Source organism: Capricornis sumatraensis, chromosome 1, assembly GCF_032405125.1.
Source record: "Capricornis sumatraensis isolate serow.1 chromosome 1, serow.2, whole genome shotgun sequence".
Lineage (NCBI taxonomy): Eukaryota > Metazoa > Chordata > Mammalia > Artiodactyla > Bovidae > Capricornis > Capricornis sumatraensis.
In genome coordinates, this window is record NC_091069.1 from 31,634,912 (window position 1) to 31,649,613 (window position 14,702).

At 52.5% G+C, this 14,702-nt stretch overlaps 1 protein-coding gene across 1 annotated transcript; it reads left to right on the forward strand.

The window, feature by feature from the left end:
- The first annotated feature begins 3,669 nt into the window (after positions 1 to 3,669).
- MFSD2B (MFSD2 lysolipid transporter B, sphingolipid) lies at positions 3,670 to 14,479 on the forward strand. The gene is made up of 14 exons (XM_068966602.1): positions 3,670 to 3,756; positions 5,243 to 5,368; positions 6,665 to 6,789; positions 7,508 to 7,631; positions 7,919 to 7,997; positions 8,089 to 8,219; positions 10,298 to 10,388; positions 10,497 to 10,618; positions 11,049 to 11,132; positions 11,630 to 11,710; positions 11,905 to 12,014; positions 12,644 to 12,787; positions 13,176 to 13,346; positions 14,455 to 14,479. The coding sequence occupies exons 1-14, from the start codon at positions 3,670 to 3,672 to the stop codon at positions 14,477 to 14,479; spliced, it is 1,500 nt and encodes a 499-aa protein (XP_068822703.1).
- The last annotated feature ends 223 nt before the right edge of the window (positions 14,480 to 14,702 follow it).

The following is a 14,702-nucleotide window of genomic DNA, read 5'->3' on the forward strand; positions in this document are numbered from 1 at the left end:
ATTCTTTCTGTAGATTTACCTCTATGTACATTTCATGTAAGTGGAGTCATACAATATTGCTGTCCTTTGTGACCAGCTTTTTTTCCACAACATAAAATTTCAAGGTTCATCTATGTCCTTTTTATTGTTGAATAAAATTGTATGAATATTCCTAACATCCTAAATATTCACCCATTAGTTGATGGACATTTGGGTTGTTTCCACTGTTTCAGTTTAGTTCAGTCACTCAGTCATGTCCGACTCTTTTCGACCCCATGAATTGCAGCACGCCAGGCCTCCCTGTCCATCACTAACTCCCGGAGTTCACTCACACATCCATCAAGTCGGTGATGCCATCCAGCCATCTCATCCTCTGTCGTCCCCTTCTCCTCCTGCCCCCAATCCCTCCCAGCATCAGAGTCTTCCAATGAGTCAACTCTTCACATGAGGTGGCCAAAGTACTGGAGTTTCAGCTTCAGCATCATTCCTTCCAAAGAAATCCCAGGGCTGATCTCCTTCAGAATGGACTGGTTGGATCTCCTTGCAGTCCAAGGGACTCTCAAGAGTCTTCTCCAACACCATAGTTCAAAAGCATCAATTTTTCAGCACTCGGCTTTCTTCACAGTTCAACTCTCACATCCATACATGACTACTGGGAAAACCATAGCCTTGACCAGCTATTATAAATACTTTAGTTCTCAAGGGCTTTCCTTGTGGCTTAGCTAGTAAAGAATCCACCTGCAACATGGGAGACCTACGTTCGATCCCTGAGTAGGGAAGATCCTTGGAGAAGGGAAAGGCAACCCGCTCCAGTATTCTGGCCTGGAGAATCCTTTGGACTGAGGAGCCTGGCAGGCTACAGTCCATGAAGTCCCAAAGAGTCGGACACAACTGACTTTCATTTCTCTTCACTTAGTGTTCAAGTTATTGTGTGATCATGTTTTCATTCCTCTTACATCTTTAGAAGTAGAATTGCTGGATCATATAATTTCATACCTAACTTTTGAAGAACTGCCAGACTTTTCCAAAGCACCTGCACAGTTTACAAGCCCACTAGCAAGGTATGATTTCCCACATCCTTCCCAATCCCTGTTTTTGTCTTTTAAATTATAGTCTTTCTAACAGAGTGGTTTCTTGTAGCTTTGCATTTCCCTAATGACATGAATGTCTTTTCGTATGCTTATTGCCCCTTTGTAGACTTGGAGAAATATCTATTCAAATCCTTCACCCAGTTTTAACTGTACTATCTACTGTTTAAGGAGTCCTTTATATATTCCAACACAATGATTTGCAAACATTCCTTCCATTCTTTGGGTTGTCTTTTCACTGGTTGCTTGACTTGCAACACAGAAGTTTTTCATTTAGCTATAGCCCATCTTGGGTTTGTGGTGTCCTAAGATGGACTTGCCTAAGCCAAGATCGAAGAGTTTTATGTGTCAGCCTTTATAGGTGTGTGATGGGTTTTCAGTTAATCTTTGTATGTGTTGCAAGCCCTTCCCTTTTAAGTACCTGTCGGGGAAGTTTGCATACACCAGTTTTTTATTCTCTGGCTAGAACTTAGTTACCTGGCTGTACCAGTCATCTCTAAGAGGATGGAGAATGTATATTTCGGCCATCCGATAGCAGTATTTTTTAAGCGGGGTTGTAAGCCTACTCAGCCTTACAGTCTGAGCAATTCTATTGCTTCGTGTTTCTAAGAACTTAGCCGATTTTAACAAAGATTTATTTTAGCAGGAGGGTTTAGTGAGAACCGCTGTTGACTCACTCCCTCGGAGACCGATCCCAAGGAAAACGGTCCCGAGTCATTTGCCAGCCTTTCCCCGCAGCAAATGTGGGCTCTGGCGTTTTTCACTTTGGGTAATCCACCCGGCGGCACTTCGCGGCTTCCCGTTTTCCCGCGCGCTGCCCCCGCCCGGGGCGCGTCGGCCGGCCCGCCCCTCTTCGCGCCGCGCCCTCTTGGCCGGGGAGCCGCCCTCCCCGCGGGCTCCGGCTGGCGATAACCCCGAGGGCCTTGGTGCGCTGGCGGCCGTGCGTGATGGCCGTGTACCGCGAAGCGATCCCGGGCCCGGCTCTGGAGGCGCCGTCGCCCTCGCCGGAAGCACACACTTCAGCTCAGGGTTTGGTGAGCGCACAGCGAGGGGCGCGCGGGGAGCGGGCGCTAGGCTTCAGCGCGGGGCCGGGCCGGGGGCCCCGGGGACCGACCCCCCCCCCATCCCGGGGCACCTGGGTGCAGTCAGCCAGCCGCAGCCCCGCACGGTCCCCGCCCGAGCCTCCAGGTTGTTCAGCTGCCCCGGCTGGGGTTTGACAGTTGTCAGCGGAGCGGGGAGGCTGGGGTTATTCTGGAGCCCCAAAGAGATGGGAAACTGAGTCCTAGACAAGTGCAGAAGACCGCTGATTCCTTCAACTAGTCAATCAGGGCCAGTCCAGCGCTCTTGTCCACCACCCGCCAGGTCATCCCGAAGTCTGGAACCCCGGGCAGGTAGAACTTCTAATTGGGCCCGCCTTCCCCAGTCTCCAGGTAGGAGCTATGGGCTTGGCCGCCCTCTCAAACCTGGCTCCCTCCAGGCACCAGACTCTCCTAGCGAAGACCTCACCCAGAGCCCTTCCTGGTAACCAGGCTCCGAAGTGAGGGTGGAGGGCAGGTGGGAATCCAGGGGCCGCCTCAGCCCCTCTGCCTCGCCTCTCCCCCACCCCCCGGATAGGGCCAGGACATGTGTCATTCAGGGTGGCCGAGTTGGAGAGGACTTAGGACTTCTGAGCTTGCTGCTGGATGTGGAATCCACTGCCCACTCTGGGCTGCACCTTCATAACTCAGGATGACATGAATTGTTAGGGAGGAAACATTAGCCATGAAACACTAGCATTTAATTTTCATAACAACTCTAGGAGGTGTATTACCCCCATTGTACACGTGATGAAGCTTAGCCATATTAAGTACCTTGTCCTGGGTTACACAGCTAGAAATGGCAGATGGAGAATTTGCATTCAAATTTGTCAAGTTTGACTAACTGAAACGTGTCCTCAGTTGACTGTGAAGGGCTTATGATTTGAGTAGGTAAAGCAGTATTCCTCAAGATTCCAAGACTGAATCATATACCTAGATTTTTTTTAATTTTCAAGTACCTTTCGGAGGAAACCAGAATCCCTTTATGGAGGGGTCGGGGAATGGGGAGGAGGGGCTATCATGTTGGATTCTGCCTGGTGTTAAATTTTCTGGAAGTTGAGATATTGTTCACAAAAATGTCAGAAGAGACCACATCCTGCCTCGTGTGTGGGTAGGAAGAGTGCAGAGGATTTGATAAACCCTTATCTGGGAAGACCTTCCTTTCAAAAGAGTCCTTTTGGGGTGTCTGGCTAGATACCTAACTGGGTGAAGCCATAGACCTCTCCACTCCTCCTCCCATCCCCAGGCAAAAGATGAAAAAGAACGATTCCCAACATCTTTGGGAGAAATAGCACCTTACACAGCATCTTCATGTCACTTATTCTTTCAACAAATATATATTGAGCATCTACATGCCCAGCATTTTTCTAGCTACTGGGGACATGGTGGTGAATAAAAGTTATGTAGTTCACACTTTCAGAGAGTTTATGTGCTGGTGGGGAGAGGCAGGAAATAAATATGAATATATTCTGTAGTGAGTACAACTGAGAGAAATTTGGGTGGTCAGTGAAGGCCCCTCTAAAGAGATGACATTGAGGCTTCAGCCTGAATGGCAAGAAGTCAGCTCTTGCAAAGACCTGGAGGAAGAGCTATCCAGACAGAAGGGACAGGAAGTCCAAAGGCCCTGAGGCAGTAACAGACAAGGTCATTTTGAGCAACAGGATGGAGGCTACCGTGGTTGAGGAGAGCTATCTGAAGTAAGGTGGGAAAAGGAGTGACAGCTGATTGGGTGGGCTCCTGTAGGCTATATGGGAAGGACTTGGAGTTTTATTCAAACTGTAATGGTAAGTTGTTGGGAGGTTTTCACCAGAGAAGAGACGCAATCTGATTTATGTTATGAAAAGATCACTTTGACTACTGGACAGAAAGTGGATAGTAGGGAATGAGAAGCCACTTAAGTTGGAAGCCACTTAGACTCTCACTAATAGATTAGATGGGGAAATTGGGAAGGAGGAATCAAGGATGACACCTAGGTTTGTGGCCTGAGCTGCTGAGTGAACATTGGGGCCATTTGATGCAATAAGGACAGTAGAGTTAGGAGATTAAAACAATGGGATGGAAATCAGGGGCTGTGTTTTGACCATGCTAAGCTGGAATGCCTGTTTGGCAACCATATGGGGCTGTGAGTAGACAGTCTAATTATGAGTCTGGAGTTCCCTGAATGCTTAGGGATATATATATATATATATATCTCCCCAAATATATGTGTGTGGGTATACATGTAACCTTTACTTCATTTTTGCTCTCATGTTTGTTGTTTACTGATTTCTGTGGTGTAAATACTCTCCCCGTGGCTGATTTCAGCCTGCCAGTGGTTAAACAACTGGCTTGCAAAAGTCCTGAACATTTAACAATCAGCTCCCAGAGCCATGGCCTCATTTGATCATCAAAACATCCCTTGAAGTTGGCAGGAATATTCCAATCAACAGATGAGGCTTAGAGAGATAACGTGATTTATTCAAAGGCACACACAGGAAGTTCGTGGCAAGGTTAGGGGCCGCCTGACCCTCCCAATTCACTCTAGTTTGCTGACTAATAAAACAGACTGCAGCAGAAAGCACTGGGGGAGGGGGGAATATAAGGAAAAACTGCCCCCTGGAAATGCTTAGAAGTCACAGTTCAGGGTTTCCCCCTCCCCCCCCCCACCCCCCACCCCCGCCTTTTTGTCGCATTTCTTTTGTGTGTGTGTGTTTGTTGTTGACTGCACTGGGTCTTCACTGCTGTGCTCTGGCTTTCTCCGGTTGCAGCGAGCAGGGGCTACTCTTTGTTGCTGTGCATGGGCTTCTCACTGCGGTGGCTTCTCTTGTTGAAAAGCGCAGGCTCAGTAGTCGTGGCTCACAGGCTTAATTGCCCTAAGGGAGGTGGAATCTTCCTGGACCAGAGATCAAACCCCTTTTCCCTGCATTGGCAGGCAGATTCTCAACCATTGGACCACCAGAGAAGTCCTGTCTCACTTCTTTTAAGATAAATTGAGAGCAATTAGGACTGAGAAGTTGCTGGAACAGCCCTCAAGACAGGGCTGCAGGATACTTTTGGAAGTCAGGGGGCTGGAGGGAGTGGTTGGTGCCTGTGGGGGCTGAGCTTCTGTGTCTCCCCCAGGACAGCGAAGCTGGTCACCTCTCATTCTATAGGAAGTTGTGCTATGGCATTGGAGGGGTTCCCAACCAGGTGGCCTCCAGCGCCATAGCCTTTTACCTGCAACTTTTCCTGCTCGATGTGGCACAGGTGAGTGTGGGCAGCAGCTTTGGGGCCCCCTACTCCCATGTCTGGTGTCTGGTCCTTTCAACCTGCCTTTACTTCCACCACCACAATCCTTGGTAAATGGCACTTCTGACCCAAGGCTGAGAAAAACCAAATGCTGTTGAGGGCAACCTCCTGAAAGATGTTTATTTGCAGGTTGTTTGTAGTAGAAGAATGGGAAACAACACAAATGCCCCCAAATGTAGAAGTAGTTCAACAGTAAGTTGGACTATGTCCACATGATGGAGTAATGTGTAGTCACTCAAAAGAATGAATTAGATCTATACCAGTTGATGCCCAAGAATTTCCATGATGCACTGTCAAGTGAGAAAAATTATTTTTAGAGAAGGGTATACATATAAAAGATCCCATTTGAACAAAACAAAAACATGCCCTATATATATGAGTACACAGGTATAAGGAGATGGTTGAGTAGCATCACTGACTCAATGGACATGAGTTTGAGCAAATTCTGGGAGATAGTGAAGGACAGGGAAGCCTGGCCTGCTGCAGTCCATGGGGCCGCAGAGTCAGATACCAGTTAGCAACTGTACAACAACATGATTAAAGGATGAGCATGGAGAAAGTATATTCCAAAAGGACATCCATCCAAAAGTATGTTAATGTTGGTGATAGAAGGGACTGATGGAGGATAGAGGATAAACAAAAGTTTTTAATAAAGTATCTATTATTTACTTATCTTCCATGATTTTTTAAATGACACCAATATCCCATTTGTATAAAATTATAATTCACAAATGCACATAAGGAAATGGAGGAAAGAACGATCAAAATGCTCCTGGCAGTTGTCTCAGGATGGTGGAATTTCAGATGAGCTTTGTGTGATATTTTTCTGAACTGTTTGAATGTGTGTGTAATGAGTGTTATCACCTCATGTAATCAGAAAAATCAATAAACCATTTTTTCATTGTAAAACACAAGCTCTGCCTCTGACTGTCAGCTTCAGTGCACCCTTCTCGCACTGAGCCACCTCAGGGGAGGGTCTCTCAAGTCTTCTCCCAAAGTGACTGGGTATAAATATAACAGGAATGTGCTAGTGTGCACCTGTTCCCCTCTCCTTGTCCCCCCATCCCTTCTCCACTGGTGCACAGATATCCTCAGAGCCGTCTGGATTCCTGTCCTGGGGGAGGGACTGAATAGACCTCTACAGCGTGACTATGGCCCTGCCAGTTTCCAGGGTCTCTCCTGATTGGCCGGCAGGTCCAGACACCCTCGCTGACTGTGCAGGGCCTTTGCTGTCCCCTCCTCTGTCCCTTTCAGATCCCTGCTGCCCAGGTGTCACTGGTCCTGTTTGGAGGGAAGGTGTCTGGGGCAGCTGCAGACCCTTTGGCTGGGTTTCTCATCAACAGAAGCAGGAGGACAGGTTCTGGACGACTTATGCCCTGGTGAGCACCCCACGGTCCTTAGGATCCTGGCACCCACCCCTGGCTTGAGATCTCGACACTTGTCACAGCTGCTTCTTAGTGGTTAGAGGTCAGGTCTGGACAGTAGGTGGCAGGAATGGAATGGGTCTGAGTGAGTCATGCAGGTGTTCAGGGACCTCTCCCTCACTGGGTGGCACAGAGCTGGACAAGAGTCTCAGGCCTGGCCCCAGGGGGCTCGGAGTGTGGCCAGGCAGGGCTGGATGGCTTGGAAATTCTCACAGAGGAGATAAGACTTTCCTGGGTACAGGGAATGGCACCACCCAACCCAGGTGACACTAATGGTAAAGAACTTGCCTGCCAATGCAGGAGATGTAAGAGATAGGGGTTTGATCCCTGGGTCGGGAAGATCCCCTGGAGGAGGGCGTGGAGACCCACTCCAGTATCCTTGCCTAGAGAATCCCATGGACAGAGGAGCCTGGCGGGCTATAGTCCATAGGGTGGCAAAGAGTTGGACACGACTGGAGTGACTTAGCACGCACGCACACAGCCCCTAAGGGCACCAGCCCCCACTCCCAGGGACCTCCTCATCCCCTCAGCCACCTCTCCCCCTCCGTGGCTCCCACCCTGAGCCCCAGACCAGGGCTCCTCTGGGGCCGAGGGCCAGGTGAGGTTGCTCCAGGCCCCTGGGGACCCCCTGTCCTGGTGCTGCAGGGCGCCCCACCTGGCTGTGCCTCCGCAGGGTGCTGGGCTGCACACCCTTCATTGCCCTGGCCTACTTCTTCCTGTGGTTCTTGCCCCCCTTCACCACCTTGCGAGGCCTTTGGTACACGACCCTCTACTGCCTGTTCCAGGCCCTGGCCACGGTAAGCAGGTGGGCCCCTTCCTGGGTCTGGACTCCTGGAATCCCATACTGGCAGGAGGCCTCCCTGAAGTGTGTGTGTGTGCTGGGGGGTGCCCACTGCCCACCTACTCACCAGGTGGTAACTGGCTGTTAGCTTTTCTTGTGGGCTCTAGGCCAGATGCCCTTCCTGCAGGTTGAGGGGACCTGTGGCAACATGCCAGCCTGACACAGGCCTGGCCTGGGGAAGCTGCTGACCTGGGTTGGCCACCTGGCAGTGGGCACTATCCTAAGCTCTGCCTGGTCCTGCAGTTTGTCCAGGTACCCTACACGGCGCTGACCATGCTCCTGACCCCCAACCCCAAGGAGCGGGACTCAGCCACCGCGTACCGTGAGTGCAGGCAGGAATGCAGTTGGGTGGGAGGGGGTAGCTCTGGCCCAGCCCCAGGAGCTCAGTCACCTTGCTGCATGCTGTGTCCCAGGGATGACCTTGGAGATGGCGGGGACGCTGATGGGAGCCACCATCCACGGACTCATCGTGTCTGGTGCCCATGGGTCCCACAGGTGCAAGGAGGACGTGCTCCCAGGGGAAGTGGCTGTTTCCCCCAATGCGGTGAGTGTCCAGGCTGCCCGGAGCCCCTGGGGCCCCCGCTTCCAGGTCACCTCCTTCTTCGAGGAACAGGTCTCCGCCAGGTCTCTTCGTGGTTGTTTGGGGGCTCAGCCCTGCCCAGCAGGCTCTTGCATTCCTTCCCTGCTCCTTGTGCTGAGCCCATGTTCCCCATCCTCCCGCCAAATCTGCTTCTCCTGCTGGGCGCCTTCTAAACGTGGAGCCAAACAACAGGCCAGCAGGTCATCTGGAGTGGAGGATGTGGACCCCAGAGAAGGGGCAGGGCGGGGAGGGGCCACCAGCAGGGGCAGGAGAGAGACAGCAGAAGGGTTTAGTGTCCTGGGAGAGCTCTGGGCAAAACCCATCCTATGAGCAGTGCCACGCAGCCCTGAACAGGTGTCCCCCCAACCCCACCCACAGTGTGAAAGGAGAGGGGAAACCTGGAGCGGTACCCCTTCCTCTCCCCTCAAAGCCGTTCCCTTTTCAGCAATTAGGAGATGTTCATCTATTCATCTGTCAAGTGCATCTTCTATTCCCCCTCTTCTTAAGCAAATGACATCACTGATCTCCACCAACATCTGAGAATTAATGTTATGAGAATAGTGCCAGCATCATGTACCCACAGTTCACTGCCTGTAAGAAAACATTACAATGAAGTCCTGTGTAGAGATCCCCAGGCCATCTGCAGCCCAGCTACAGAATGTGCCTCCAGACAGTGTGAAATGAAGCTGTAGGGCCCCAGAGAGAGCAGGCAGTCTATCTCCCCTTCCCATGGCCCACTGCCCCAGTCAAGGGATTGCCTGGATCTGGGTAGGTGAGAGGCTATGCCCCGTTGCCCTCAAAGCCCATCATGGTGCTACTAGCCCAGGATCAGAGGGGTTGTGGCCTGCAGATTTACCTTCCCTGCTTCCAAGCCCAGAGCCCCCCGCCCCGCTCAAAAGAAAATTGAGAGTCAAAGTCGCTCAGTCATGTCCAACTCTTTGCAACCCCATAGAAAATAGCCCAGGCTCCTCTGTCCATGGGATTCTCCAGGCAAGAATACTGGAGTGGATTGCTATTCCCTTCTCCAGGGGATCTTCCTGATGCAGGGCTCAAACTCAAGTCTCCTGCATTGTAGGCAGATTTTTCATTATCTGAGCCACCAAGAAGCCTCTACAAGGCCGCTCCCCAAAGCTTCTGGGTCACTGTCTAGGTGAGGATAGTGGAACAGAGGGTAGAAATGGGGAGCAGGGTTGAGGAGCTCCCCTTGGGTGGGAGACCAGGAGGCCAGGTGGGACATAGGATGGCAAGAAGTGGGGAGTAGGAAGCTGAAAACCTGCCCTCCCTCATGTCCTCATGGCTCACATGAGGCTGTGAGCCACGGTGAGAAGCATCCAGGAGCCTCTTGCTAGTTCCAGTTCTGCTGTCCCATAGACTTCACGTACAAAACACAAATTCATAGATAAAACCGTCCCGAATTTCAAGAGAGCAGAGCATTAACTCCCAAGTGCAGCGCTTTCTGAATGTGGGACCCCTCACACCGGTGAAGCTCTGCGTCTCCCTCCTTCCTCCCCCACCAGAGGCAACCCCTGTTCTGAACTGGGTGACTGTTACTCCCATGCAGGCCTTATATGTATTTTATCCCATGTGTGTCTTCCTCTGAATGCCCAGTGGTGCCGTTTCTGTTTTTGACATTTTCTGTGTCATCGTACATCACATTGTAACTGTTCATGGATCTGTCTCCCCCTCACCCCAAGCCCCTTACTGTGGATGCACAGGGTCACTTATTCATCACTGTAACCTCAGGGTCTAGCACACCGAAGACAGAAGCAATGAATGTTTGCTTAAAAAAAAATGACAGAGAGGGAGGGAGGGATTTGACTCGTGGTTACATGAATGCCCACAGGAGGCACAGGGTCAGCGGAAGGACCATTCTAGTCCCTTAGATCTCCCCCTCCTGTGGACTGATGGAGAGGAAGAGCACCTAGCATCCTTGGAATTGAGGGCTCTTCTGCTCCCACTGGGAGGCACTCCTGCCAGGCCCCTGGGTATCCCCACCTCCATGGGTTGGAGTCATCACCCCTACTGTTCTGTCCTGTCCACAGACTCGTCTCTACTTCATTGCAGCCGCTGTGGTTGCTTTGACTTACCCAGTGTGCAGTACTTTGCTCTACCTGGGGGTGAAGGAGCGACCAGGTAGGTACAGGGCTACAGAGTGTGGAAGCAGAAGCTGGTCGCTCCTCTTGGGCATGAGTTTTGATTTTGAACTCCACCAAGCCAAGATGTCCCTTTCCAATGTTACAGACCCCTCCACCCCAGCATCCGGCCAGGGCCTGGGCTTCCTGGCTGGGCTGGGTCTCACAGTCCGGCATCGGCCCTATCTGAAGCTGGTCGTCTCCTTCCTCTTCATCTCAGCAGCTGTTCAGGTATGTCTGGCCAGGCTGAACCCCCCTGGCTGGGCTCTGGCCATACTGAGCTTGCATAGGTTCAGGTTAGTCTCTCGTCTCCACCACACCACAGGGAAGCCAGTGGCTGGCAAGAGCTTGGCAAGGCTGATGCTGGGAGGAGAGAAACCTACCTAGATCTAGTGGGACTGGGGAGGGTCAGGGCCCAGACACCAGTAAGTATCTGGAGTGGTAAAGTCCATCCATCTCAGCTGTGCTGGGGGAGACTAGGAATAGGGTTTAAGCCTGTGTTGCAATAAAACTCCATTGTTGGGGAAGGGATTGCATGATGGTGGCAGAAACCAGAGCTTGGAGGCCCAAAGGGAAGGTCCGACTCAAGACCTCAGCCTTGCCCTTGATTTCCACGTTTCTGCCATTTCCTGTACATGCCTACTTCCTGTCGACTCCTCAGGTGGAGCAGAGCTACCTGGTCCTGTTCTGTACACATGCCTCCCAGCTTCAAGACCACGTCCAGGGCATGGTGCTGACCATCCTGGTGAGGGGACACGGGGTGGTAGAGGCGAGAGACCTGAGTCAGGGCTGTGTGGTCCTTGACATGACCCGTGTGATGGAGTTCTGGTGGTCAGTATTTTGGACTCTGCTTGGGCTTTTTGCTAAGATGATTCAACGGTGTCCAATTTTTTGCAACCCTATGGACTGTAGCCCACCGGGCTCCTCTGACCGTGGGATTCTCCAGGCAAGAATACTGGAGTGGGTTGCCATTTCCTTCTCCAGGGGATCTTCCCAACCCAGGGATCGAACCCACGTCTCTTATGTCTCCTGCATTGGCAGGTGGGTTCTTTACCACTAGTGCCACCATTTCAGTAGAGGGTGGAATTGGGATCAGAGTCATAAAGTTCGTAAAGTTCAGCCACTGATTCCAACCAAGGACAAGATCAATGTCGGGGGTCCCACCTAGAAGCTGAGCATTTGAGAATCTGGCAGAGGTCCCGGCAGGGCGTCCTGGGCTATGACGATTCTGTCTGTTCACAGGTCTCGGCAGTGCTGAGCACCCCGATGTGGGAGTGGGTTCTGCAGCGATTTGGGAAGAGGATGTCGGCCCTCGGGATCTGTGTGAGTGAGGCAGGACGCCAGGCCTGGGGTGGTGTTGAGAGGGCAGTGTGTTCTCGTGTCCTCTGTGTCTAGCCCGGTGCCAGGCTCAGAGGGCATCAGTAAGGACTGGTGAGTGCGTGAATCTAAGAGCAGCTATGAGTGTATGTGGGGCAGGGGTACAAGCAGAGGAGGCGCCAGCGTGTCTGTCTCCCTAGGCGATGGTGCCCTTTGCAATCCTGCTGGCTGCTGTGCCCATGGTGCCTGTGGCATATGTCGTGGCCTTTGTGTCTGGCCTGAGCATCGCTGTGTCCTTGCTGCTACCCTGGTAGGCCGGGTGAGGGGCATGAGGAGTAGGGGCCTCCCACCCTTCCCAGTGGGTATCCTCCCTTCATCTCAACCTGCGGTCCCAGGCCTCCTCCCCTGGGGACAGGCTCTCCCCCTTTCGGGGGAAAGAGTGTGTTGGGGAAAAAGTGAAAATGTTAGTCACTCAGTTGTGTCTGCCTCTTATAAGACCCCATGGACTGTAGCCTGCCAGGTTCCTCTGTCCATGGGAATCTCCAGACAAGAATACTGGAGTGGGTTGCCATGCCCCCTTCCAGGTATCTTCCCAACCCAAGGATTGAACCCAGGTCTCCCGCATTGCAGATGGATTCTTTACCATCTGAGCCACCAGGGAAGCCCAAGAATACTGGAGTGGGTAGCCTATCCCTTCTCCAGAGGATCTTCCCACCCAGGGATTAAACCTGGGTCTCCCACACTGCAGGCAGATTTTTTACTGTCTGAGTCACCAGGGAAGTACAAGCAGTTTTACTGCCTGACTCTCTTTGGACCAGTCCTGGTGCTGGGCAGCGGGGACTCAGGGGTGAATCTGACTCAGTCCTTATCCCCAAAAAGCCCTCAGTTTGACAGCTCCCGAAGAGATAAAAGACATAATTCTGCAGCCCCTGCCCCCAGGTCCATGCTTCCAGACGTTGTCGATGACTTCCAGCTGCAGCACCAGCATGGCCCAGGCCTGGAGACCATCTTCTACTCATCCTACGTCTTCTTCACCAAGCTTTCGGGAGCAGGCGCCCTCGGCATCTCCACTCTCAGCCTGGAGTGAGTCCCGGAATTGGGCTGTCCCAGAGGCACAAAAGACAAGTGACGTGGGAAGCAAAGGGCAAAGTCCCCAACCCAAGCCAGCCCGGGGCCACCCACGAGTCTGAGGAGTGTGTGGGAACCCCCACCTCAGCTTTCTCTGTGCACATGACCTGAAGGGGTACAGGTCTCAGCAGCTATACCCCGTCTGAAACCTCTACTCCCCGCATTCTCAGCTCTCTCTGAACTCCTCCCCAGTCTGCCTGTTCCCTCACACTCCCTTCCTCCCTAGTTAGACTTATTTGGCCAGAAAACAAATCCAAGTTTCAGGATAGGGTGGGGGTTGGGCACCTGGGACCCTTCCATCAGGAGGCTCTGAGCTGGATGCTCAGGGTGGGGGCTTCTCCAGCTTCGCAGGGTACGAGTCAGGAGCCTGCAGGCAGTCGGAGCAGGTGGTGGTGACCCTCAAGGTCCTCATCGGTGCTGTGCCCACCAGCATGATCCTCATTGGTCTCTGCATCCTCATGGTCGGCCCCACTCCCAAGGTGCCAAGACAGGCCAACTCCCGCTCCCTGGGGAGGTAGGCACCTCGTGCTCACGGGTACACAGCGCAGGGCACCTAGGGCACAGATGTGCACAGTTCTCATGTGGACCTGATGTGCCACAAGCATGGTAGTCTTTTTTTTTAATTTGTTTATTTTTGGCTGCACCAGGTCTTCTTTGCCACGTGGGCTTTTCCTAGTTGCGGTGAGCAGGGGCAGCTCTCTAGTTGAGGTGCTTGGGTTTCTCATTGTGGTGGCTTCTCTTGTTGCAGAGCATGGGCTCTAGGGTGCGAGGGCTTCAGCAGTTGTGGCTCCCGGGATCTAGAGCCCAGGTTCATTAGCTGTGGTCCACGGGCTTAGTTACTCTGTGGCAAGTGGAGTCTTCCCGGACCAGGGATCGAAGCCATGTCCCCTGTATTGGTAGGCAGATTCTTATCCACTGTACCACTGGGAAAGTGCTGTCAGTCCATCTTAATGAGCCCCAAACTGAATTCATCTTTGTTCTCCAATCTTTGCTCTTGTTGCACCACAAAGAACCTTCCAGCCTGGGTGCTGAAACCCCAGGGTCATCTTCCACTCCTCCCACAACAGCTGCCCTGAGCAGCTCTCTCACCTTGTTCTTACCACTTGGAAGCACAGACCCCACTGCCCTGGGCATGATCTGCTCACTGCCTGGCTTTCACAGTAGACTGTGGGGCCCTTGACGGCTGAGGGGGCTGTTTTCTTCATTTTTGTGTCCCAGGAGCTCAGCTCAGAGCCAAAGTCCAAGCAGGCACTGCAGTGTCAACACTTCTGGTCAAGCAGACAGTCACAAGCTGTGCCCACATTTTTGCACATGCTCAAAAACTTACAAACAAGAGCCCGTGTACAGGCAGAGGCCCACACAGGATAGGCCAGGAAATGGCTCCATCATGGATCCCTCACTGCACAGTAGGGACAGCCTGGGACTCCAGCCCCTCATACTGAGATCATGCCCTGTGTTTGGGGAATGACACATGGGTAGGACCTGGAGGAACAGGGCTGTAGCTTCGTTCTGAGGTTTGAGCAGGAGAGGAGTTGCTCAGGAGACAAGGAGCAGCCACTGACACTCCCCTGACCTCTGCCCACCCTCACCCTCCTCTCTGACTTCTCTTCTCTTTCCTGCAGGAGGACCAGCTACACTCTGGCTTAAATTTGAGACCCTGTGAGCCAGCACATCAGGAGCAGCATCTTCTGGGCTCCAGGCCCCCCTTTTTAGCCCTTTGGCACCCCCGCCTCACCATTTACACACAACCTGTCTTTTCCCCAGGGATGTGGAGTCTTCAGTGACTCCTGAAGGGAGTGGCCTGGGCTCCACCTTTCATGTCTTACCCGTTGACCTCAGGACATCTCAGAGAGGCCTGTGCCGCTGACTA

Bases quoted from the DNA above. Each gene is read 5' to 3' on its own strand.
- MFSD2B (XM_068966602.1), top strand. From the start codon at position 3,670: ATGACATTGAGGCTTCAGCCTGAATGGCAAGAAGTCAGCTCTTGCAAA. The intron at 12,015-12,643 runs GTAGGCCGGGTG...CCCTGCCCCCAG, and splicing joins GTGTCCTTGCTGCTACCCTG to GTCCATGCTTCCAGACGTTG. The intron at 12,788-13,175 runs GTGAGTCCCGGA...GGGCTTCTCCAG, and splicing joins ATCTCCACTCTCAGCCTGGA to CTTCGCAGGGTACGAGTCAG.